Source organism: Maniola hyperantus, chromosome 4 (assembly GCF_902806685.2).
Source record: "Maniola hyperantus chromosome 4, iAphHyp1.2, whole genome shotgun sequence".
Lineage (NCBI taxonomy): Eukaryota > Metazoa > Arthropoda > Insecta > Lepidoptera > Nymphalidae > Maniola > Maniola hyperantus.
The window spans coordinates 11,908,262-11,934,281 of NC_048539.1; the positions used below are offsets into that span (position 1 = coordinate 11,908,262).

Consider the following 26,020-nt stretch of genomic DNA (forward strand, 5'->3'; position numbering starts at 1 on the left):
CAATCTTTTCTTTATACTACATACCTATGTGATTTGTATTAGCCCAGTACCAGTATGTGCTGTAATCCTACTCGCGCGCCACCTACTGTATTCAATCTGTAAATAGTAATAAGTAGTGGTGTTTGGAGAATATATCCATTGCCTGTTAATTGTTGAACTTGAATGACATGGCCAAAAAAGTACATTCCATGTACACAACATAGTAAATATTTATTGAATATTAGAAGTAGAAAGATGAATTAATACGTAGTTTTTAAGCTCTCTGAACTTGACAGTTTTTATTTTAAAATAATAAGGAATACAAGATGAATTCCTCAACTTCCGCCATACTGTACCATAGAGAAATCTTTATAAAATAATGGACGTTCCTCACCATGCGTATTACTTATGTAGACACATTATTTGGATGACAAATGCTTTTATTAGGAACATTAACACTGGACTCTGATTCGCATTACGTTTCGAATTTGTTTTGTGGAGATCATTATGGGGTGTATAAACTGCGGAGGACTCTTACACGTTTACGTCTAGTCTATTGTAGACAAGTTCTGTGAGTTTTTTATTTGAGCCAATTTAATGTCCCTATAATCACGAATTTATAACACTAAAAGTCATTGGTGTACACTAAGTTACTAACGCCCATACAAAAATGTCCTTTCTCTCCTGAATCAGCATCATCTCATCACCGGCACAACGCTGAATAACTGTTCCCATGGAATTTTTAAGAAGTCGGGCCAGCATAATAAAAGAAACTAAAAATCAAAACGAAGTTTTTTTAAGCTTTCTAGTGTAAGTAGTCATTCACCAGAAAAACTTATCCAAGACACACGGCTTAAGAGTTCAGTAGGGACTTGGTATTCAATAACAAATGTCTATGCTTGGCATTTACAATATTAGTTCACCAGGAACAGTTCCTGAATCTCTATGGTTTAGGAGTTCTGCACCCTGCATCATCAGGTTTGAGGAGTTCGGACTTGGAGTGTAATCATGATGCTGTTGCTTGATACCTAAAACATCATTTCACCATCAAAAAGTCCAGAATCCCCACTGCTTAGGAGTTCAGTACCTTGCAGCATCAGAATTGAGGAGTTGGGATCCGAAGTCTAATAATGTAGTCTATGCATGGTACCTAAAATAGCACTGCACTATCTGCAGTTCCTGAATCACTATAGTTTAGGAGTGCTGTATTGTGCATCGTCAGGGTTGAAGAATTGGGACTTGGAGCTCAAGCATAAAGTCGTTACTTGGTCCCTACAATATAAGTAAGTATGAACACTTCCTGAATTTTGAAAACTTAGGCGGGCAGTAACCGTTTAGCATCAGGATTAAGGAGTTTGGTTCAGATTTTTTTTGGCACCACGGCTGTTGTTCATTTAAAAAAAAATTGCAATGTGGTCTAGAAACCTCGAAAAACTCGGTGTACATAGTAGGTACTTTAAAAAAAGCGAGCCGAATTGAGAATCACCTTTTTGGAAGTCGGTTAAAAAAATAAAGTGTTATATTTACGATGGTACGGAACTCTTCTTGTGCGTGCGACTCCGAAATACCAATGTACTCTGTTATTCCGAAATGCATTCAAATAACTATGTTCTTTGCACGCATTTGACTGGATTTTTTTTACAACAGCTTTCGACAGTGTCTTTTAGAAAAGCTCGAACCCAAGGCCATAAACTAGCTAAAAATAATATGTTAGTCAATGGTCAGACGTCATGTGTCAAGTTGTCAATATAGATTTTCGGTGTTGGTGGTGTTTGTCTTGTGTTTGTGTTTCCGCTCTTTGATTTGAACGTGGTTTTGAATCTCTAACGAATATTTGTTCGCCTTTACACTATATAGTATATACCTTAGCCTTAGTTAAATGCTGATACGACAAATGAAGGGCTAAATCACATTAAAAATAAATAAAATTGTAAATAAGTCGATGGATTTACGGATTAGTGTGTGTTAAAATTTGTTAATCATGAACGGGAACAGGGATTCGACGTCGAATAGCATCAAGTTTGCGCCGATGCCTATGTCGGCGTTGCTAGCAAATTTGAGGCCATTGCAAGCCCAGGTAGAGCCGGATACCCCGGACTCAAGTTTCACGACAGACGACAGCGACGACTCCTTCAGAGAAATAGCTACATCGAAGACACCAGTTCTAAAGAAAACCAAATCTTCAACACCTCAGTACAAAACCACAAAAATAATAAAAACGTTCGCCTCGGAAAGGAAAATAATTTCAAATGACCAGCATAAAGAAAACTCTAGCCAAACCAAGACTCCCCAACAGATTTTATTCACTAAAGATTGTGATGTACTATCAGTACAAAAGCAGATGAAACCTGCTCCGAATTCCGAAATTCAAAGACGTATGTTAATACCACAACAGAATAACTCACAACTGCCCGTCAAACAGAGTAATTCAGTGCAAAAAAACACTCCAGAGGCAGCCAAAGTGCCAAATAGTAGTCAAAAGATGAAAACAGGAACACCCATAATAAAGTCAGGTATACGAAAGTTTACGCCAGGTTCGGGGCGAAATAGTCAAAAGAGAAAACCTTCATTGACGGTGATACAGAACAAGGACAAAGTTATACGTGAATTGTTTAGACAGAACCAACAAACAGACCCTACAGAACCCACACCTGCTTCCAACTCTTTGCCTGTGCCAGAGACTCCTTCAAATAAATCTGTGCCTAAATCATATGTGGCCACCCCATCCTATCCTCAAGGCATACCTAGCAGTATCCCTAACAACTCTAAAGTGTTATTCAAAACTACTAGCATTAAAGATAAAAAGTACATGTACATAAAAAAACTGGGGACTGGAGGCTCCAGTGAAGTCTATAAGGTAAGGAATTTCAAATCAATGCATATTGAATTTTAGCAGCAACTGTTGCTATGCATCCATACAAGTCTTCTTTATAGAATTAATTTCCTCTGCTAAGGAATACTATTACTTAGTAACAAGTCTATTGTGTTAAGATATCAAAATCAATTATTTAAGTTGCAATATTCAGGTGAATATGAGGCTATCGTGAGTTATAGATGGATTGATTTTTTTAAAATTTATAGACTAATGCTTGGCTGCAATCAGACCTGGTGGCAAGTGAAGATGCAGCCTAAGATGGAGCGCGCTTGCCTAGAAGATGCCTATCCACTCTTAACTTGAAGCTACCCATATTATAATTGGAGGGAAAAACTGATGCTGGAAGGGTGTTCCAAACATAGCAGTTCGAATTAGAAGTGAGGGGCAAATCGCTTCGTACGTATCTGTGGAATTTGTACTATGATACATTATTCATTAACATCTATCCTTTTCATCTATACACATTATTAACAAATGATTGAATTTTCCTTTATGGAAAAGTGTGTGATGGTAAATAGGTTTTTGAAAATCCTACATGCCCTTTGCTTTTTCTCCAATAAAAAGGCAGTATATCCTTCTCCGTATATATATAATAGTATCGTGCCCTCATTGGTTAAGTAAAATATTGAAGCATCAAGTGTTACAGGTGCTAGAGGTTGGTACATCATGTGAGTATGCAGTCAAGTGTGTGTTTCTGGCCACGGACCAGGAGATGGCGCAGGGCTACATCAACGAAGTGAGGCTTCTGAGGGAGCTGCAGAACTCAGACCGAGTTATACGCCTCTACGACTAGTAAGTTGTCTGTCATTATATTTTGGTTGAGGTTGAGCGGTGATAGCCGAGTGGTAAGGTTTCAATCCTGGGTGTGCACTTTTAACTTTTTGGAGCGATGTGCGTTTTAATCAATTTAATATCTCTTGCTTTAATGGTGAGGGAAAATATCGCGAGTAAACCTGCATCCCTAAAACTTCTCCATAATATTTTCAAAGGTGTGTGAAGCCTGCTAATCTGCTCTTGGCCAGTGTGGTAAATGTAGACTACGACTAACCCTTCTCATTCTGAGAGGACAACCATTCTCAGCAGTGAGCGATGGGTTGATGATGATGAATAAAAATTATTCATGAAATGACTTGATTTTTATAATACAAAACTGGGCTTACAACAAGCATGTAATGTGTTTGCAGTGAGTACGACAGACAAAACCAGTTCCTCCGCGTCGTGTTAGAGGTTGGTGAGACTGACCTGGCGTCATTTCTACGCGCTCGCGGCTCCGGCCTGCCGCCCGCACTCGTCTTACATTACTGGGAAGAAATGCTGCTCGCCGTCAACTACATACACGAACATGGTCAGATAATCCACACTAATAATGTAATGTAATAAGTAATTTCATGACTCTTAATTAAATGTTGTAGAAATTAAAGTAGGCAATCTTAATAATATGTTGGACTAGAATCAGCTTATGTTTTTCACCTCATGTAGGGTCAGCAACAAAGCTAGGTATGCACCCGCCAATACAAGCGGCTATGGACGGGTGCATACCTAGCTTTGTTGCTGACTGTACATATTCATCATCATCGTCATCAGAGCTATCCTTGGAGTTTCTCTACGTGATCAAATCAGAAATGAGGAGACCAACATAGCTAAACAGGTTGCGATGCTGAAGTGACAGTGGGTAAGGCACATAGTTCGAAAAACGAGGTCCTAAGTGCTAGGATGACGACCTCACATGGGAAAGCACAATGTTAGAAGACCCCACTAGGTGCATAGATGACATCAAACAAGTTGCAGGGAGCCTCTGGATTCTGACAGCGCAGGACTGTGGCATGTGGAAGTCTGTACAAGAGACAGCTATGTCTAGCAATGGATGTCTATCAGTTGATAATGACGATGATGATTTTTCAATGTTTATTCATCAGGTGTAATCCATGCGGATCTGAAGCCAGCGAACTTTCTCCTGGTGTGCGGTCGCCTCAAGCTCATAGACTTTGGTATTGCATCAGCAATAAGCGGTGATGCGACGAGCGTGGTACGCTCACAAGCTGCAGGGACATACTCCTACATCAGCCCCGAGGCGCTGATGGGCGGCGCCGGGGGGTATGGCAATAGTGCCAACATCAAGGTAAGCATAACAGTAAAGCCAGCAACATTTTGCTGTCATTTGCCAACAGCACAATATTCTTTTCGTTTCCTTCTTTTTACCAATTTTTAGGGTTCCGTACCTCAAAAGGAAAAACGGAGCCCTTATAGGATCACTTTGTTGTCTGTCTGTCTGTCTGTCTGTCTGTCTGTCTGTCTGTCCGTCTGTCTGTCAAGAAACCTACAGGGTACTTCCCGTTGACCTAGAATCATGAAATTTGGCAGGTAGGTAGATCTTATAGCTGACATTTGGGGAAAAACCTAAAAACCGTGAATTTAGGGATATATCACACAAAAAAAAAAATTTGGGTCATGAACTAATAATTAGTATTTCCAATTTACGAAGTAAGATAACCAAATCAAGTGGGGTATCATATGAAAGGTATTCACCTGTGCATTCTAAAACAGATTTTTATTTATTTTTATCCATCATAGTTTTTGAATTATCGTGCAAAATGTTGCAAAATACGACTGTACTACGGAACCCTCAGTGCGCGAGTCTGACTCGCACTTGGCCGGTTTTTATTTGTAAAATAGAAACCAAATAAATTGATTCAAACGAATGAATTTAACAATTGATGACGTGAAACGTCTTATTAAGCAGGAGTAGAGAACTTTAGAACTTTTTCTAACAAAAAAATTAGAACGCAACGAAAATGCGTTCTTATTATTTGCACAACAGCAAGCCTGTTGTAGAGAGTACAATTTTAACTTCGAATATAATATCATTATTGATGTGCCTCCGGAAAACATACAGCATTTATGTATGAAGAAGCAATTATGTACTCACCGCATATATGCGCGCTTCATCCATAAACATGTATATTCCTATGCAATAATGTAGTTTACCTTACCGGATATAGGGGCGCTAGTGTCTCACCCAGCAAGGCAGTGAGCCGCTGCCATCTTGGATGTCATAGCGTTGTGTACTTTCGCCGCGTGCGCGTCGAATCTAAAATTATATCGTTAATCCGTCTTCCTTTGCAAAAAAATTATTTTCAATAAGTGCAATAAATGTGATAATACGGTGATCATGATATATATTTTCTTATTATTTCGTAATATTACCGTGGGGACATTTTGGTTGGACCCCACGTGCGCGAACAATGTCGATAGGCTACGTAAGCTAATCGATCTGGTGTTTCGCGCTTATTGGTGCCTGAGAGGGCTCTTGAAAAAGGGGATACCTCGACATCCAGCAGCGATTCAAGCAACGAGCAGGATTGAGAGTGACTCCCGAGAGAAACGGCGAGAAATTACCAGGTAACGATCGATCCTCGGATCGATGCGTTATACAACCAGGTGAGTTTTCTTACATATCTTATAATGCATTTACCATATTGTGTATCTAATGCAAATGAGATGCTAATTGAGAAACCAAATTAAACAAATGGCGATTTGGTTGACGAACGTGTCGACACCGACACCGAAATCTAAATCTGGATCTAGGTTTCTTTAATACAAATTTTGGCGAGGAAAAGTCCCAATGGTTACCTATAATCGGTTATTGAATCTATTTATTTTATGTACAAAGTTAATTGAGTGCAATTTAAATTTTACGCCAGTGAATCGAATGATAACATTTTATCTCGCCCACGTGGCGAGATGTTGGTTATAACAAGACATTGGTTAAATTGCTCATTTAAAGGGGTTTCGTAAACTGAAAATAACGGAGAACTGTACTCACTAAACAATAGCTAACACTTATTTGGCCCCACTGATGACATCATGGCCGTTACCACCAATGCTTTATTATACCAAACAGAACTCAGTTAAGAATCCAGATACCCCCTTTAATAAATGACTGAAACATTCAGATGATAAAGTCGCCCTTTGGTCTAAGTATCTCCTGCATTTTTATTCTTTTGAATATAATGATTAGCAATAAAGATGGTTAAATAAATAAATAACATTCAGCAAATCATCTTTGTCTTAAAAATTATCAGAACAAACTTTACAAATTGTTTGGGTAACAGGCGAATGTATAGCATAATATATTATGTAAGGCGCAGGAGATGAATATCAGACAGAATTTTCATGGAGATGTTTATTTTAAATACTCTAAGGAAATTTTGGATACGGTATTTGCATATGTCAAAAGTGAATGGTTTCTCAGTGATGGTTGAATGGAGGGTCTTCCACTGGAAGCCTCTCGGACCTCACATATCTGATATGTGAGGTCCGCACCCTTTGTTAGTTTTGGGTGTGATAACCATTTTAAATTATTGATTAAGCTGGAAAAGTACGTCAAATCATTGTGACGTCACATGCCAGTGTTTCATGGGGCCTCGCGTGCTGAGCGTGTGTTTTAACGCTTTATAGGATACTGATTTGACTAGTTGTCAAATACCGGATTGGCTTTTAACAATAGTGACGAGGTTCTTTTTGGATAAAGCAACACTCACTGCGTTTATGCAATCCCCTGGTGGCCCATATTTATAAATATTACAGCTATAAATGCCTACAATTGAAAAACCTATCCAACACAATATGTTACAGGTTATGTAATGACATTCTAATATCGTTGGCAAGCTTTTGGTGCAAACAGTTTTTGTAAATGTCAATTACGGTATTTCGAATACCCTAATACAAGAAACTACCCCCGGTAATGCCCACAAAACAAATAATGCAACATGCAACCTGGTCACCTGTCACGACTTAAATGACACAAGAATTACTGGACCAAAACTAGTAGAAGTGGTTCACAAGGAAATGCCCAGTTTTATCCCCGAGCTTTTTCTGCGGAAGGAAAACGTTGGATCGATGCTGTAAGGGTGGTAAATTGGGCGGAATAGAAATATACCCGGATACGGAATAATCTACCACCTTACAAAGATTAGAGAAAAAAAAATAATTTACTTTACTTGATCTATCTACCTAGTAAAGAATAGAAGCTAGCCGTCGACTCCCTTGTAATGTATATGAGGTGTTATAAATGAAATTTGCTAGATGTTAGGCAAAATTGTTTTTTAATGTAACTTTTACCGGGGTCGCTTAATACAGAATGATGGCTAATAATGCTTAGTTATTCTAGCTTAATGCCAAGACTTAATTTAGATACATTAGAATGACTTAGGTAGATAGTACATAAGATCTATGTTTTAAATTTAAGATGCCATTGGCATGGAATAGACAATGACACAGTAAAATTCATAAAATTGTTTCAAAATAAAAGCTCAGTAGTAAAGACAGGGTTCTTACTGTACACATACACTAAGAAGGTTCACTAAACTGTTGCAGGATACAAACATTTGCTTACTTGTAGGTGCGAAGACTGCAAGGTAGCTGGACGGCATCGGCCAAGATCCAAAACTCAATTTATTTGATTCTTCACAACCGAAATGTTTCATTACAAAGATTTTCACCAAGTCTTATCCATAGCAATTAAGTTGTCAACGTGAATGTGCAAAAGAAATAAATACGAAAACCGAAAACGCAAACGGAAAACTAAAACGGAAAACTGAAGCTAAACGTAAAACGTAAACGTAAACGTAAACGTAAACCCTGTAACAAAGAAAAACAAGATTATAATTTGTGCTGTGTGAAAATTTCGACACGTGGAATTTTCCCGATCAAACACAACTCACCTATTGAACTCCTGGCCACCAATGGTTTTCAGAAGTCCACCCACAACCCATTATCCTCATTTATTTGGGAAGTTAAAATAACTGGAACTGAAAGAAATCATGAGATTAGGATTTTCTCTAACCAAACCGCCATTTTGTCGAATCCACATTACTTGATTTTTCACTCACCATAACTGATGAAACATTGAAAAATACGTTAGGATGACTAAAATTTATGACTATTGTATTTTTCCAGGCGAAGCCATGGGCGAAAAGAAGTGAGATTTTCCTGGAACGAAAAAAATTCGTCTTCACATGTTGACTCCAGGAAAATTCTAAATCTCAGCAATCGGTGTTGCCAGACGCAACCCGAGTGTGGCCGCTCCCAGTTAGTTTGATCATAAAGCCAATTCATTTTTGAATATTTGCGGAACCTAAGGATATATTATAAGAACCGTTTTGTTAATGACTTAACAATAAACAAATGATATTATGGTTTTATTTAATTATTTTGTTTTATTTTTACGACAATTGACAACGAAGCAAACGCCATCTATTGTGGCTCGAATGAACTCTGAACATCGACCCACGCGTAGTTCTGCACCTTGATGCTAGGTGGCACCAACATACTTTGAAAAAAATAGATTTTTATTAAAAGCGAAACGCTAATTAGTAGTTCAAAATTTGCAACGTCACAATACTTCCCCTCCTACGAAAAGGTTCAACAGGTTGAACCACGCTGCCCTCAGCGTCATCCAACAACTACTAACAATTTGCCTGAAACAAACAAACAAAAAAAAAACACAGAAGTTACGCGTGAACGCACATCTACTACTAACAAGGAAAATTGTCTAACAAAATAAATATACTGAAAACAGTGTAAGGTTTTATACATTATACTTAACTACACAACCCTAACTTCTAAAAAGAATATATACAAAAAAACTTCATGGTGTCTAAGACACTTGAGTGGAAACATCTTGGCATCATTCTTCAGCTGACTGATAGAATGCGTCTAGGCCTACGGTGGTTCACTCTTTTAAACTACCATCGTAATATTTGTTACTCAACAAATACGGAAAATCTGGTTGTGAACGGGTCCATCTGATATGGCAACCGTTCTCTATCCCATTCGGAAAAATAAAACCGAATCAAAATCAGAATATGAGAAAAAAAAAAACGAAATAACTCTCCTAGAAAATAGATCTCGGAACAGAATCGGAAAAATAACAGAAATGATCCATTATCTAGAAGGAAAACGAAAACAAAACACAAAACCCCCCCTTTTCGTTATCCCCAAAGTACGATATTTGCATTTTTACTTTCTCAACCGGTTGGTCTACCACAAGCATTCCAATCATCACATATTCATCCCTACATACATCCACTACATTCATCCTCAACTGAACCATGGTAATGTAACTGTTAATTCAGAACATCACTACACTCATACAAATTCCTAATTGAATATTGATAACTTAAATATTCAAACAGTTTAGACCAAACTAAGTAATGGCAAATATCTACTTCTTAATATCCTTAATATGCCAAGTGCCTATTGGGTGGTTGTCAGCTACTCTAACTAGTTCGTAAACCAAAGGTGACAAAACCTTGACAACCCTGCACTTTTCATACTTAGGTGCCAGCTTAGCTGCGAAAAAATTTGTAGCGTCGCTTTGTGGATAGGTCTTTTTCCACACTATATCCCCAACAGAATAGCTTGCAGACCTACGCCTTAAGTTGTAATGCGTTGCATACTCTGCATGAGCCTGAAACAAATTTCTCCTAACCTGACCAAATATGTCCTCCAAAGATCCAAACTTTCCTGCGTATTCCTCCCTTGGAATTCCGCCCCACGTTGGGCGCCATTTGTAAGGGTGGTAAATTGGGCGGAATAGAAATATACCCGGATACGGAATAATCTACCACCTTACAAAGATTAGAGAAAAAAAAATAATTTACTTTACTTGATCTATCTACCTAGTAAAGAATAGAAGCTAGCCGTCGACTCCCTTGTAATGTATATGAGGTGTTATAAATGAAATTTGCTAGATGTTAGGCAAAATTGTTTTTTAATGTAACTTTTACCGGGGTCGCTTAATACAGAATGATGGCTAATAATGCTTAGTTATTCTAGCTTAATGCCAAGACTTAATTTAGATACATTAGAATGACTTAGGTAGATAGTACATAAGATCTATGTTTTAAATTTAAGATGCCATTGGCATGGAATAGACAATGACACAGTAAAATTCATAAAATTGTTTCAAAATAAAAGCTCAGTAGTAAAGACAGGGTTCTTACTGTACACATACACTAAGAAGGTTCACTAAACTGTTGCAGGATACAAACATTTGCTTACTTGTAGGTGCGAAGACTGCAAGGTAGCTGGACGGCATCGGCCAAGATCCAAAACTCAATTTATTTGATTCTTCACAACCGAAATGTTTCATTACAAAGATTTTCACCAAGTCTTATCCATAGCAATTAAGTTGTCAACGTGAATGTGCAAAAGAAATAAATACGAAAACCGAAAACGCAAACGGAAAACTAAAACGGAAAACTGAAGCTAAACGTAAAACGTAAACGTAAACGTAAACGTAAACCCTGTAACAAAGAAAAACAAGATTATAATTTGTGCTGTGTGAAAATTTCGACACGTGGAATTTTCCCGATCAAACACAACTCACCTATTGAACTCCTGGCCACCAATGGTTTTCAGAAGTCCACCCACAACCCATTATCCTCATTTATTTGGGAAGTTAAAATAACTGGAACTGAAAGAAATCATGAGATTAGGATTTTCTCTAACCAAACCGCCATTTTGTCGAATCCACATTACTTGATTTTTCACTCACCATAACTGATGAAACATTGAAAAATACGTTAGGATGACTAAAATTTATGACTATTGTATTTTTCCAGGCGAAGCCATGGGCGAAAAGAAGTGAGATTTTCCTGGAACGAAAAAAATTCGTCTTCACATGTTGACTCCAGGAAAATTCTAAATCTCAGCAATCGGTGTTGCCAGACGCAACCCGAGTGTGGCCGCTCCCAGTTAGTTTGATCATAAAGCCAATTCATTTTTGAATATTTGCGGAACCTAAGGATATATTATAAGAACCGTTTTGTTAATGACTTAACAATAAACAAATGATATTATGGTTTTATTTAATTATTTTGTTTTATTTTTACGACAATTGACAACGAAGCAAACGCCATCTATTGTGGCTCGAATGAACTCTGAACATCGACCCACGCGTAGTTCTGCACCTTGATGCTAGGTGGCACCAACATACTTTGAAAAAAATAGATTTTTATTAAAAGCGAAACGCTAATTAGTAGTTCAAAATTTGCAACGTCACAATGCGTCTGATTTTCGACCCTCGAGAACGAAACAAATTTGTGAAACAAAACTATCCCGTCTGATTTGTCATACCGGTTCGTAGCTTTCTACAACAAAAGTTGGACAACCTGTCTAATTTTTGGGTCTGGCGGCAGCGCCCCACCTGTAACATGCTCGGTTGCGGAAACCTTGCATGCGAAGGAATGTCGAGTGCTAGTCTACCTAGACGACTTCCTTCTGGTCAATCAAGACCAATCCAAGTTATGTCTTCAGGCTGCGGAAGCCGTGAGGCACTTGGAACTTCTGGGCTGGCAATTCTGGTCAACTAAGACCAATCCAGGTTATGCCTTCACGCTGCGGAAGCGTGAGGTCCTTGGAACTTCGGGGCAGGGGGATCAATTACCAAAAGCCAACGTCCATACCATGTTGAAGACACCGGTTCTCGTCCGATCACCGAAGTTAAGCAACATCGGGATCAATTACTAAAAGTCAATTCTAACACTCACACAAGACCTACAATACCTGGGTATTCGTTGGCAGACTATAAGAAAATTCAATGTTCTTGCCCATAATAAAGAGTAAAAAACTATCAACGAGACCTTTGAGAGAATTATTACTGAAAATATCTGAAATCACTCTTCACGAAATGCAACGGTTGCTAGGACAGTCAGACTTCGCCAGTTTAGTAACTCCCAGAAGCAGACTACATTCTGATCAGATCCAAATACGCCTCAAACGTTTCGATAATATGTTTTAGACTGCTGAATCCACAATCGTGGAACAGGGAATGACATGGCGGCGCGGAACCACATGTCTCAGGCTGCCAATATGTACACCTAAAACCTGCCATCCACTGCTTGGCGAATAATGCCTCTGATTGGCTTTTAGTGCCCAATTAAACGGGAAATTAATGCCAGAAACTTGGTGAGTGCATCAAAAATGATAGCACAGCAATAGAAGGAACTTTATGCAGTTATAGTGGCAATTGAAGACAGCACAAGAACTCTGTAAAAATCGCAAGTCTTAGTTCAATCGAACACTCATTCGTTCACTCACTCGTTCGTTCTAACGTTCATTTTAATGAACAAAGTCGTGGGTTTTACTGATTCTAACAATCGAACTCCCGCACATAACAGATTACATTATTGGCTCAAGGCTGTCACGAGGAAAACCTCCCACAGAGTGTCATCTTTTCCCTCAAGCGCCGTCCGAGATCGATTTGGTTGCAGCACAACAGATTACTGTAGTAGGGAATAAAGATGGTGTGATGTCTTTATCGACTGCAAAGATTGATCGGCAAGTTATAGATGCTTTCAACAGGTCATTGAGACATCAATTTAGCATGGGTGTTTTCTTCTCCAAACTAATTGCCAAAAGTACTGACTTACTTGAACAAGTGCAGCTGGGGTGTACTTAAATGTGGCTCAAATGAACTATAGAACCTATCAGGGACTCTGATAGATGTCACGACATTAGTGTCCACCAGACATTTACACGGAAGCTGAAAAAATTGAGGATGGGTGCCCAAATAAAGGAGTAGTCTATACGAGAAGTAAAGAACAGGTGCTTGTTGGAAGCAATTTTTGTCCTACCTACCTACCAGACATCAAAAATGGTTAAACTGGTGCGAAACCTGGTGGCGGTTAACTTTCTATGATCCACATGTGGACACTAGGCAATTATTGACGTGGCTAAACTCAAAATTACTAAACCATTTATCATACAGGACCTTAAGGTAGAGCTCAAGCGCTAACTACAGAAGCTCTCATTTAAGCACACACTTCCCGAGATATCTAGACGAACCTATATGGACAATTGTTGCCCTGGAACGAAGGGTTGACAACTGAAAGTCTGTGTCACCGGGAAAAATATATTATATACTTTATTTGGCCCAAAGACTGACACTCACTCTTAACATAAATACGGATGGACACTTTCAAAACATAATAGTATAACAGAAAACATAATTCTCTATTAATGTACTAGTATACTACAGTAGTACTACATGTATGTCTTTGACACAGGAAAATAGGTCAAGCAGAATGAAGTTAAGAATTTAAATATATTGTAATCTTTTTATCACCAACTGTAATGAAACTGAAGCCGCATCACGTACTGTAATAGATCACTGGAACAGTTCAGTTCTTAAGCAATGTGGCAGCATTCCTGTATCCCCAGGGATTCATCAGTGGATCAACAGTAGTTTCTTTGGGGACAGATAACCAATCAATGGACGATATACTCGTATCTCGTGGTAACTGGAGATTACCAGACACTCTTGTTGAAATCATTATTGCCCGGAGGAGATCTCAAAATAACTGAAGCTTATTTTTCAATATAATCATTATATGGTCCGGTTTGAGTTTTAGTAATCCTTATCAAAATTACAGACATAAATCATTTAAATTGTTTGTCTTTTAGACATTATATTTTAACTTATTAACCCTGGTTAGAAATAACAATAACTTTAATAGGTGACAATGAATGAAGGGGACGTGGTTATTTGATCTTACTTAACGATTAATATTTTTGTTATTCAATTGACAGATTAACTCCCTTTGATTCATCATAGCGTTGTGGGTAATACATTTCACCAGCAGATAACAAACACGTCTTCATACATAAATGCTGTATGTTTTCCGGAGGCACATCAATATGACGGTTTTACATTACAATAAAACCGATATTATGTGCCGAGAGGGAAAACATACAGCATTGCAGGAACTTCTTCCTGGTGAAGACTATGACATCCAAGATGGCAGCGGCTCACTGCCTTGCTGGGTGAGACACTAGCGCCCCTATATCCGGTAAGGTAAACTACATTATTGCATAGGAATATACATGTTTATGGATGAAGCGCGCATATATGCGGTGAGTACATAATTGCTTCTTCATACATAAATGCTGTATGTTTTCCCTCTCGGCACATAATATCGGTTTTATTGTAATGTAAAACCGTCATATTATACTCAAATTGCCATCTCAACCCGTCGCGGACATAGCTATATTAATTAATGAATACTTAATGAATACTTTTATGACAAAGTTATACCAAGTTCGTTGCTATGAAGGAGGTAGTCATTCTTAATGATGTGCACACAACTGTATATACAATATTTTCAGATCTCGTACCGCTCAGATGTATGGTCTCTGGGCTGTATCCTGTACAGCATGGTGTACGGGCGCACGCCGTTCGGCCACATCCCCAACCTCGCCAAGCTGGCCGCCATCCTCGACCCCAACCACCGCATCGACTACCCACCAACAGACGGTACATATAAATCATACATTAGAGCCAACCCTGCGACATTTGTGTCCTTTAAGTACATGGCAGTGCATATGTACTCTCTGTCTTACCAGTCTTTGGACTGTTGTTGTTGTCTAGTGGGAGGCTACGGCCGTGGCTAGTTACCAGAGTGGTAACTAGCACGGTACTACTACAGTGGTAACTGGCAAAGCCATGCCCCCAAACAATTTAGCATTCTGGTATGATGCAGTGTAGAAACTGTTAAGGGGTATGGGTTTAAATAAAACTACCATACCCTTAGCCCGCTTCCATCTTAGACTGCATCATCAATTCATCACTTACCACCACATGTAACCGTAATCAAGGGCTAACTTGTAATGGAATAAAAAATGTTAATTCTCATCCACAGTGCTGCCAACATCACTAGTCGCAACACTCAAGTGGTGCCTGATGTACAACGCGCGGTCGCGACCGACCGTCAGGGAGTTGCTGGCCGTCAAGCACTTGCCGCGAGCGCCGTTGCCGCAACCTTTGCTCGACCGACTGAAACCGCACGTCACTCCCGACGAGTTCCGGTTGCTTCAACAGGCTCAGATATAGACTCAGCAATATGAGACACATTCTAAGGTCAAATGGATAAAGCTTGCCATGAGGTATAGATCTGCCTATCCTATGCCGCCTAGGTATAAACCTGCGGCACGTTACGAAGGCACTTTGGACATATTAGAATAGTGATGTGGCGCATAATAAAAGAACCGGTCAAGTGCGAGTCAGATTCGCGCACTGAGAGTTCCGTACTAGTCGTATTTTTTCGACATTTTGCACGATAAATCAAAAACTATTATGCATAAAAAAAAAACTGTTTTAGAATATAGGCGAGGAAAGCCCTTTCATATGATACCCCACTTGGTATAGTTATCTAACTTTGAAAATTGAAAATACTAATATTTGTTCATGAACACATTTTAAATTTTTTTTCTGTGATGTAACCACAGATAGACAGACAGACAGACAACAAAGTGATCCTGTAAGCCTTCATTTTGAGGTACGGAACCTTAAAAATATAGTCAAGTGCGAGTCGCACCTATAAAACTTCGTGTGTTGTAAATATTAGGTGTTTAAAAAGTGTTATTATAATTTAAAACACTTTCCCTAGATATATTATTTTATATAATATGTATATTTAATGAAATTCATCCATACTGAATTCAGTCACATGCCTGACTTGACAGGGTACCTGGTGGTGAAACTAGATTTTCAATTGGACAAGGTAGAATTAAATAGCACACAAGCGCGAGCGCAGCGAGTGCAATTTTTTTTGTTTTAATAGGTACAGAATTTTTTTAATGCAAAATAGTAACAAGCTCAGCCATAAAAACTGTTTTTACTTTTAATCAAGAAAAGTATAGTTTTATGCCAATTCGGAACGCGGTGGGCCCGTCGCACGGCGGCCCAATGCAATGCAGCAGACCTGCGCTGCGCTTTTAACAAAAGGACGGCGTTAGTTAAAAACCGGCTAGCGCCAAAAAGTAGTTTTAAAGTACCTATATCTACGTAGGACAAAGGGTTTTTTAAAATTTTGGTCGTATGTAAAATGTGTCCCCTTTGGGGTTAGCAACTTTTTAATAGGATTGCAGCGCAGTGGTCGTCCATTTTCGTGACAGGAACTGTATATTAAATAATATTGGTGCCTATAGTAAGTGCACCTTTTGTATATTTCACTTTATGGCCAGCGCAGACGAGGGATTATAGTCCGTGGAGAACAAAAATGGGTCACTAACAACTACATCGCATTACGCATACGATGGACTAATAGTACTATACGGCAAAACACAGTAGTAAAAGATGAGGGACTTTTCTTTTGTCCTCCGCTGACAATAGTCCCTTGTCTGCTAAGGGCCTTAGACTAAGGCTCAATTTACATAGAAAGAGAATGGAAGCGATTTTCTAAAATCATCATCAACAACCAATAGACGTCCACTGCTGGACATAGGTCTCTTGTAGGGACTTCCATACGCCACGGTCTTACGCCGCCTGGATCCAGCGGCTCCCTGCGACTCATCTGATGTCCGTCCACCTAGTGGGGGTCTTCCAACGCTGCGTCTTCCGGTGCAAGGTCACCATTCCAGCACCTTGGGACCCTAACGTCTATCGGTTGTACAAACTATGTGCCCCACCCATTGCCACTTCAACTTCGCAAACTGTTGAGCTGTCGGTTACTCTAGTTCTCCTACGGATCTCCTCATTTCTGATTTGATCACGTAGAGAAACTCCAAGCATAGCTCTCTCCATCGCCCGCTGAGTGACTCCGAGCTTTCTTATGAGGCCTATAGTTAGCGACCATGTCTCGGCTCCATATGTCATCACTATTTTCTAAAATATCACATAGCATATTGACTTTTATCTCCGCTTCATAAAACAAAAAATTCTTGCCCAAATGAAGTCGCCGGAATGCGAAATTCCCGCGACTTCACGGGAGTTTTCTTTCTCGGTAGAAATTTACGTTTTATGTGGTGGAGATAGAAGTCAATATGCTATGTAATATTTTAGAAATTCGCTTCCATTCCCTTTCAATGTAAATTGAGCCTAATAGTACTTTTTATAAATAAGGAGGTCGGTTATAAAAGACGATCGAATTAGGGATAAATATATTTATTAAAAATGTTTATTGAGTAATACAAAAAATAAATAAAAATCTTAGTGTAAGCGAATAAATAACACATTAGTAAATTGTAAAGCTATAAATAACTATGTACTGAAATGTAATTATTGTAACCATTGATTAATATTAAATTCTAGAAACAGCCGAGTTTTTATTAGATATCCGTTTTCGGGAGCTTCTTATCCCTCTGCTAGTCAGAGGAAAGGAATTCACCCACACTGCACGGTTTACCCGATGGTAACATACGGTTTACATTAAAGTAAATATGAACGATTACTCCTTACTATTTGAGGCGTAATACACGTTCATCTAACTAACGCACAGCTAAGGATTTTTTTTGTGAAGATATGCAATAATCATCAGCATAAAGTAGATTGTATACATAATAATCAGTCGTGAAAAATGGAATTCAGAAGTACATAATAATGTCAAAAGCAAACTTATGATAAATGCGATATCCAACCGCGCAGTATTTACTCGTATGAGAGCATAATTGCGCAACTCAATTGCAATTTGCGAATGTATGCGTAAAAAATGACTCCTCACACGCCATTTTAACTTTTTGTCTCGTGTCAAAATGTCATGTGTTTTAGTCATTTGTGAACCGTACTTCTGACATGAGAGTTGACCCATAGAGTTAAACAGCAGTTCTGAGCTTTTATAAAGGTGTTTACCATAGATTATCAGATCAATTTCAAACTTTTATCTTAATATCTGCCTTCAACCGCGCGTGTATTTTCTCTTGTATGGTGTCAGAAGTGGGATTTAAAATTCTTAATCGACTTTGTCTGAAAGCAATTGCGCTACGCAGTTAGCACCTAGGTTGAGTAATCAAAACAAAACAAACACTGAACTCTTTCAGCTCAATTTAATCAATTACAATATAAGAGCACACCGATCTAAACTGACTTTAGTTTTGAAAGTTAATTTTCCCCAGGTATAGTCACAACAAATCAAAAACAGTACTTTGTTGAAGCTTAATTTAATAAGTTACAATATAAAGGTAGTTCTGCGCGGCGGCATGACACGCGAGCGAGTTAGTTCTGGAAGAGCGTGCGCGTGAAGTCGATGTAGTCGAGCGCGTTGGGGATGGCGCGCTCCGACTTGGGCTCCACGTAGGGCTTCATGCGCGCCACGCAGTAGTCCGCCATCTCCTTCGTGAGGTTCTGTAGACAAAAATGTAGCTGACTGCATAAAAAACATAGCAAACTACAACTCTTTTTTAATAAAAAATTTTTTTAGGCGTGTTGGGCGATTATTGGAATGGGTAAAAACTTGCATAATAAGGGACCTATTCAAATTATGAATCACTTAGGTACCTAAAAAGTTGATTGGTAAAATGATGGGTCTTAGGCCGTGCCCGCACTGGCACAAATCGGGGTACCATTTAGGCAGATACTCACGGCGTATAGTTCCTCCTTGGTGACGTAGGCGCGGTCTTGGTGCGCAGTGATCGCACGGAAGGCGTTCTCGATCTCCTCGGAGGAGTGCACGTTTTCGGTCTCCTTGCTGATCATGAACGCCATGTACTCTTGGAGAGACACTTGACCGTCGCGGTTCGGGTCGACCACATCTGCAACAACGAGTACCACTCACTGTATTGGGCTCTCAAAGTAGTTCAAAAAAAATCTTATTCGGCACACACTTGACCACAATCACACATGAAAAGGCATGATGACGTAAAGTTCGTGCTGATAGATGGAATATCGAAATACATAGGGAACTCGCACTTGCGGTACGGTAATAAAAATGTGAAGGGCGAAAAGATCGAACAGTTCCTAAACACAATGTTATAGTAGCGGAAAAGGAAAAAAACTCCAATAGGGTATTTCACACCAAGCGAGAAAAAATCGAAAAGTTGTGTATTAACAAAATAGTATTAACAATAAGCAATCGAAAAATAACAATTTCAGTTCATCAAAATTCTATTTAATGAATTTTATAATTCATTTTAAAGATTTCACTTTTTTTATCTGTGCGAAACGCACTAAGCTGTAGCCGCCATGATGAATTCCGACTGTGACGTCACATGGGCTGGAGTTGTATCTAATGTATTGCACTAAGAAAATGTCGTTGTTTATCAAACCTTGTGACGTCATCACAGCTCATAAACCTAAAAAGATGGTGGGTAGCGTTTTCGTGGCGAAATTTAAATGCATGTTTAATGCACTTATTGATCAAATATTTTTTTTGTGAATTTATTGGTAGTTTAGGATCAAATTAAGACACTTTTCAAAAAAGTAAATATAAATAAATAAATAAAAATCTTTTTTATTCGAATAAACTTTTAAAAGTACTTTCGAATAGTCGGATGCATCTACCACTGGTTCGGAATGCCTTTCCGGAAAGGGTAAAATATCCTATTAGGTCTGTTAATTTGTGTAAAATCAGTTGCGCGCACGACTTGAACTCGTGGTGGTTGAGGCTGGGCGGTGCTGGTCGAAGCTCCTTCAGGGGATGGAATGTCGTATGTATGTACTCACTGAGTATAGCCTCGAACTCGGGGTCGGGTTGTCCCTCCTCGACCATGGGCAGGTCGTACCCGAGCGCGCGCAGGCACGACTTGAACTCGTGGTGGTTGAGGCGTCCTGAGCGATCCTTGTCAAAGTGTTTGAACATCATCGAGAACTCCTTCAGCGCGTCCTCGCTTACGCCTGCACACAAGAACATATTCATCTGTTACAAATATTTATTGCGTGATACAGTAAGTATAGGCGCGTCAGATCCATAGACATTATAAACGAATGTTAACTACCTACTCAAATAGTCACATCCGAGGAAATATATGAGTAAAGTAAAAAGAAAAAAATCTCTAAAATGTAAAGACAAACTGGTCAATCTAACTTGTGTTTTCTCCAAACAACGTGTCTTTGGAGTAGTAAATTGTGCTGTATGGCACGACAAAAAGCCACTAAACAAACAACAACAAAGAAAAAAAACAAAGTTTAAATGTACATTTTTGGAATAGAATAATATATTACTGACCGGAGTGGTTTCTGGCCTGGATCTGCTGCTCCAGGTTATGCTGCATGCGCATGGAGAGCTGGTCGAGCTGGTCCCACTGCTGGGCCAGGCCCACGGTGCTGTGCTCCGTGTAGCGGTTGTCCAGGATCAAGTGCTCCTCCAGCGCAGCGCCTAGTGAGAACTTTACTATAGCATACGTACTGATTGTATTTTCACACAAGAAAATTTCCAATTTTCATTCACAAGAAAACCTTTCTTCTTACATAGACATAACCTTTTTAGTTTTTACATAGACAATTTATTGCATTTATAATTTCTAGCAAGCATGTAAAATTACTATATTTTGCATTAAATATGGGTTTTTATGAAAATCAAATTCATCAATACCTTTTATACTTAATATATTTAATAGTTATGATATATTTTGACACCACTAGTCTCTATATCAAGATATGTCTATCTTCGGTCTTTAAAACTTCCTGATAGAAAATAACCAGCAACTCTTTACCTTACATTAAGATTGTCTATCATGTTAGAATAGTTTCATCTCAATGTACTTGTGCATACATATTGCAGCATATTTGACTTAATGGCTGATTTTGTTGTACACAATCTCTAAACTAAATAGACAATTTTAAATCTATTGCTATCTTTATCATAATGCGCTCTACGAAAAAGAATAGCACTAGATTTAAGTATCATCCAAACCTGGGCGACCAAAGCGACTACGAAGCGGGAACGTATTTATTGTTGTCAAGCATTAAATATAGTGAAGAGATAAATTGATAATAATTGACTTAGTTTTAGACTTCGATCGAGAACAACAAATTACAGAATAGTCAATTGTAATACATTTTGTATATATGTAGAAGTGCGTATGAAGTGTAATCTTAGTTTAAAACGACTCTCGTTTTAACAGTTAAGTGGGAGCAAAGTCAAGTACGCTCTATAGATCTCAGCCTAAGTAAACATTAGCGCAGAATCACCTAGTTCCTCCAGACGACGCAGGTCGGAGCGGCGCGCGCGCACCTCGGTGGCGCGTTGGCGGAGCGTGGCCAGCTGAGCTTCCAGAGACCCGGTTCCCTCCATCATGGATGTGCTATATTGTAGCAGAACAATAATAATTAGCTCAAACTCATACACTACAACCAATTGACACATATTAAACAAATAGAATTTACACGCTTGTTTAGAAGTAAAACGACACGACCTGAGTGATGGCTTGGGGAAAATCACCATGTGTTAGGTTTCAAAAAAAAAAATTATGCTCAAACTGTGTGTAGTGTAAACGCGAGAATCATCTTCTGCGAGCTATAAACCCTGTACTGTTGCATTTCAGATTATAATGTAATCGTCAGGCAATCAGTATTCGATAAATTAATACTTTAATGCAGCATTCAAAGTATTTATCCAAAACATATTTATCACAAAGTATCGGAATATCTAAATGCAATACATAAGAAAAATTCACTATCGCTATTTTCAGTAATCTTTTAAAACTTTTCTTTTTGTGTGATTTTCTATTGGTTTGATATTGATATATTAAACAAATAGAAAATCAACATTGGATCAACACTGAAACACTGCGTTTCAGAGTTGATCCACCTTCATACAGGAACCCTTCGAGTTTTATTGAACAACATCAAATACAAAAAACACAACATCCGAAAACAACACTTATGATTAGCACAACACATATTTTTCTCAACAACAAAATGCTTTACACCAATTTTTTTGTTCCATCTCGTAACATTGTGATACTGATGTCTTGCACCTAATGATTTTTTAAATGGCGTTTTGATATGTAAAATTGTAATTAGTAAAATACATGATAAAATTAACTTACGATATTTTAAAGTATTTACAAGTGTTTAATCCTAACACCGACTTACGTGATGCGTTGGGAAATTTTTACTTGGCCAAAATGTTATAGAAAAAAATCTAAACAAAGGACTCGTCGTAGTTTTGGCACTCTTGAGCACTATAACATTAGCATGTCGGTGACGCGTTCTTGGAATTTTTTACTCAGATAAAGAAATTTCGCTTGAAAAAAGGGACGATATTTCGATTTTTAGTGCGACATCTAAATATATAAAAGAAAAAGTTGACTGACTGGCTGATCTATCAACGCATAGCTCAAATTGCTGGACGGATCGGGCTGAAATTTGGCATGCAGATAGCTATTATGACGTGGACATCTGATAAGAAAGGATTTTTGAAAATTCAACCCCCAAGGGGGTAAAATATGGGTTTGATATTAGTGTAGTCCACGCGGACGAAGTCGCGGGAATAAGCTAGTGTGAAAACACAAACCAATATTTTGAACATTTTGGCCAAGCGAGCGAAGCACCACAGTGAACATAGTTTAGTAGTGATTCATTTCACATGAAACACACATTCGGATACGTTACCCGTTCCAGCCTAGCAGCCGGTACCTGCGCATCAATCTCATGTTGAAACATATTCAATATATGTACCAAGTAAAACTGATATATAAAATAAATTATTTTAGGCTTACTTCGCGGTTTAACGACATATTATAATGGAAATATTGACAAGTCGAATTTATAAAATTAATCGTGGTATCCTCTGCTATCAGTGGTGTACTCATCCGATCCGAGTCCGTGAAAATACGGATATAAAAACTCTGACCGAATTCGGATATTGCTTACGCACTAATCCGATCTCTGATCCAAATCTAAGCTAATCAGTGGACATCTTTGGAATATCTACGTCATACGTCCAATTTGAATCAGAGGAACATGCGAGAAATTCTCACGGATGACAGAAGTCGGAGCTAGTGCGTAAGCTACCATATAAATAGTTATATGACTACTTCGGAACGTATTTTCACGCATTCGGATCGGATGAGTGCGTGATCTCTCTAAGGGTACACCGTACAGTATAGCTGAAATGTTTGGATACATACCGCGTCTCGGTGAGCCACTGGTGGAAGGCGTTGGCGTGTTTGGCAAACTCCTTGCGCAGTTTGTCGTTCTCCTCTTGCCGCTGCGCCTCCTTTGTTAGCTCCACGTCGCGCTCCGCTGTTCATTACATATCGAATATTAGCTTCGGACGAATAAAGCGAGTGAAACAAGCGCGGTATTTCGAAATAAAACCTCTTTATTCGTGACTCAAATCATCGTCATCTTAATCATTGCCGGCTTACTACTCTGGCGTGGTAACCGAGAGTCGACACGGCAATAAATTCAAAAATTCAAAGTGGCCTAGCTTTAGTTTTACTTTTAAGTTTACAGTTTTTAACTTGTCATAATGGTGGCCATTTAGAATTTTATATTATTTGTTGTTATAGCAGCAATAGAAATACACATTCTGTGAAAATTTTAAGTTACTACCTATTACGGTTGACGAGATACATCCCGCTGGCAGATAGACAGACGATCGGACAATGGAGGCTTAGGAATAGGGTCCAGTTAGCACACTTCAGGTACGGAATCTTAAAAAGGCAGTTTCGCGAAAACGACGTTTTGTTCCAATATTTTGTGTTTGTGAAAAAACTATACACTCGATTTGCACGTTGCATAGTCTCCAAACGTCTGTGAAAAGCTGTTTTAAAAATGTTACCTATGATCTTGCGTAGATTGCGCCAGGTCTCCTCGAGGGCTTCCATGGTGAACCAGGTGTAAGGGTTGGCGCCCACGTTGAACGACTTGATCTGCGCGTCCAGAGCCGCCAGAGCTTCGAAGTCGCTTTGTGCTGACGATAGCGATGCCTGCAAGTGAGCGATGAGCATTAAGGTCAGCAATCGTATGGAGGAAGCGACACATGGGAGGGATGCTGTACTATCAATATTATTGATGTGATAAACAAAATAATTTTATTTACAACTAGCTTATTCCCGCGACTTCGGTCACATGGACTACACAACACAAATTTCAAATCCCTATTTTACCCACTTAGAGGTTGAATTTACAAAAATTCTTTATTAGCTGATGTCACAGACCACCATCTATAGACGCCTAATGGCCGGACACCCCCGATCGCCAAGCTTAGGCAGTTGCTTAGCATAAAAGTCGTCCCACATGCGTTTACGTGACCTTTGAGTTCAATCACAACAAAGTATTCTCCCCTGTCCCCCCGCCAACATTGTACGATTTTATTTTCATGCAAAACCTTGTATATGCGTACTCTTGAGGTGGAATTCTGTGTCATAATAGCTATCTGCATTCTGCATGCCAAATTTCAGCCCGATCTGTCCAGTAGTTTGAGCTGTGCGTTGATAGATCAGTCAGACAGCTTTTCCTTATTAGATTGAAAAATCTCTGTTTTAAATTGTTTCTAAGTTAAAATGTCACCTGGAACTGTGCGTGTGCATCCCTCAATGCCCTGATCTCTTCGATGGAGTTGCATCGCACGGGGTCCGTGAGGTCCTCTTCCGCGTTCTCGAACCACGAGTTGAATGCAGATGCCTGGAAGAGACAACTTTCGTGAGTAATTACAACAGATGACAAGAACATAATGCATGTGATCTACATAATAGGCTAAGTAGAAACCGTAATAAGCTTGCAACGTCATCTGTGGGAATGGGTATAACCTTTTATAATAAAATTCTGCAATCTATTTCGGACTTGCCTTTACAAAAGTTTAAAAATCTATTAAAAGTATGCTCCTGAAAAAACATATTGCACTATCGAAGATTATGTAAATGATAAAAGAGTGATTTGACCTGCAGCTCGTTCCAGCAACGCGCAGTACTGCAAATACTTTTTTATGTATGGCATAGTATTGTATATCAAATCTTTGAAAAGAGCAACCGCCGAGTTTGTTGCTGGTTCTTCTCTGTAGGAAAGGCATTCTGAACCAGTGGTAGATGTATTTGACGATTCAAAAGTACTTGTTGTTTAATTGAATAAAAATATTTTTATTTATACAGATGACAAAATACTACTTTCATGAAAAACTCTTACCTTCTTGGCGAAGGTTAGGTACAGCTCCTCGATCTGGCGGAATTGATCTTGAAGCTGCAGCAGGCGCTGTTTGCGCGCGGCCGAATCGGCCAATAAGCGTTGCCAGCGTGCTATGACGTCACCATGACGCCGAGAAATGGCGGCACTCTGTTCGTGGCCCGCTGCCACTAGCTGTTCTTTGAGTGCTGTTATGTTCTGGATGCCCTCATGCTCAAATGCTGCCAGACCTATATTATAATAATAATAGTTTTTTATTCTCAGGCATGATAACCCATAAACACGTAAAAGTTACAATAAAATAAACGTTACAGAAGGCA

At 38.9% G+C, this 26,020-nt stretch overlaps 2 protein-coding genes across 6 annotated transcripts in view; one reads left to right on the plus strand and one right to left on the minus strand.

The window, feature by feature from the left end:
• The first annotated feature begins 1,244 nt into the window (after nucleotides 1–1,244).
• On the plus strand, nucleotides 1,245–18,065 carry Mps1 (Monopolar spindle 1). 2 transcript variants are annotated; one of them, XR_011236624.1, is made up of 7 exons: nucleotides 1,245–2,836; nucleotides 3,501–3,646; nucleotides 4,039–4,199; nucleotides 4,771–4,973; nucleotides 15,026–15,173; nucleotides 15,559–16,588; nucleotides 16,708–18,065. XR_011236624.1 is itself a non-coding variant. In XM_034968067.2 (6 exons), the coding sequence occupies exons 1-6, from the start codon at nucleotides 1,961–1,963 to the stop codon at nucleotides 15,747–15,749; spliced, it is 1,725 nt and encodes a 574-aa protein (XP_034823958.1). In that variant the 5' UTR covers nucleotides 1,245–1,960; the 3' UTR covers nucleotides 15,750–18,065. The 2 variants fall into 2 exon arrangements, 1 of the variants encoding a protein (XP_034823958.1); XM_034968067.2 differs by having other exon boundaries at nucleotides 15,559–18,065.
• The window catches only part of alpha-Spec (alpha spectrin), a 38,924-nt gene continuing 30,689 nt past the window's right edge, over nucleotides 17,786–26,020 (minus strand). For 2 of the 4 annotated variants that reach the window (XM_034968045.2, XM_034968044.2), the window contains 10 exons: nucleotides 25,704–25,930; nucleotides 25,092–25,205; nucleotides 24,361–24,508; nucleotides 23,705–23,819; nucleotides 23,187–23,210; nucleotides 21,762–21,874; nucleotides 20,797–20,946; nucleotides 20,295–20,465; nucleotides 19,215–19,384; nucleotides 17,786–18,977 (listed from right to left, as the gene is read on the minus strand). In XM_034968045.2, the coding sequence (XP_034823936.1) occupies nucleotides 18,849–18,977; nucleotides 19,215–19,384; nucleotides 20,295–20,465; nucleotides 20,797–20,946; nucleotides 21,762–21,874; nucleotides 23,187–23,210; nucleotides 23,705–23,819; nucleotides 24,361–24,508; nucleotides 25,092–25,205; nucleotides 25,704–25,930 (1,361 nt within the window). In that variant the 3' untranslated portion in view covers nucleotides 17,786–18,848. The remainder of the gene's footprint in view (nucleotides 18,978–19,214; nucleotides 19,385–20,294; nucleotides 20,466–20,796; nucleotides 20,947–21,761; nucleotides 21,875–23,186; nucleotides 23,211–23,704; nucleotides 23,820–24,360; nucleotides 24,509–25,091; nucleotides 25,206–25,703; nucleotides 25,931–26,020) is intronic. The other 2 variants (XM_034968046.2, XM_069509881.1) reach the window with 1 other exon arrangement.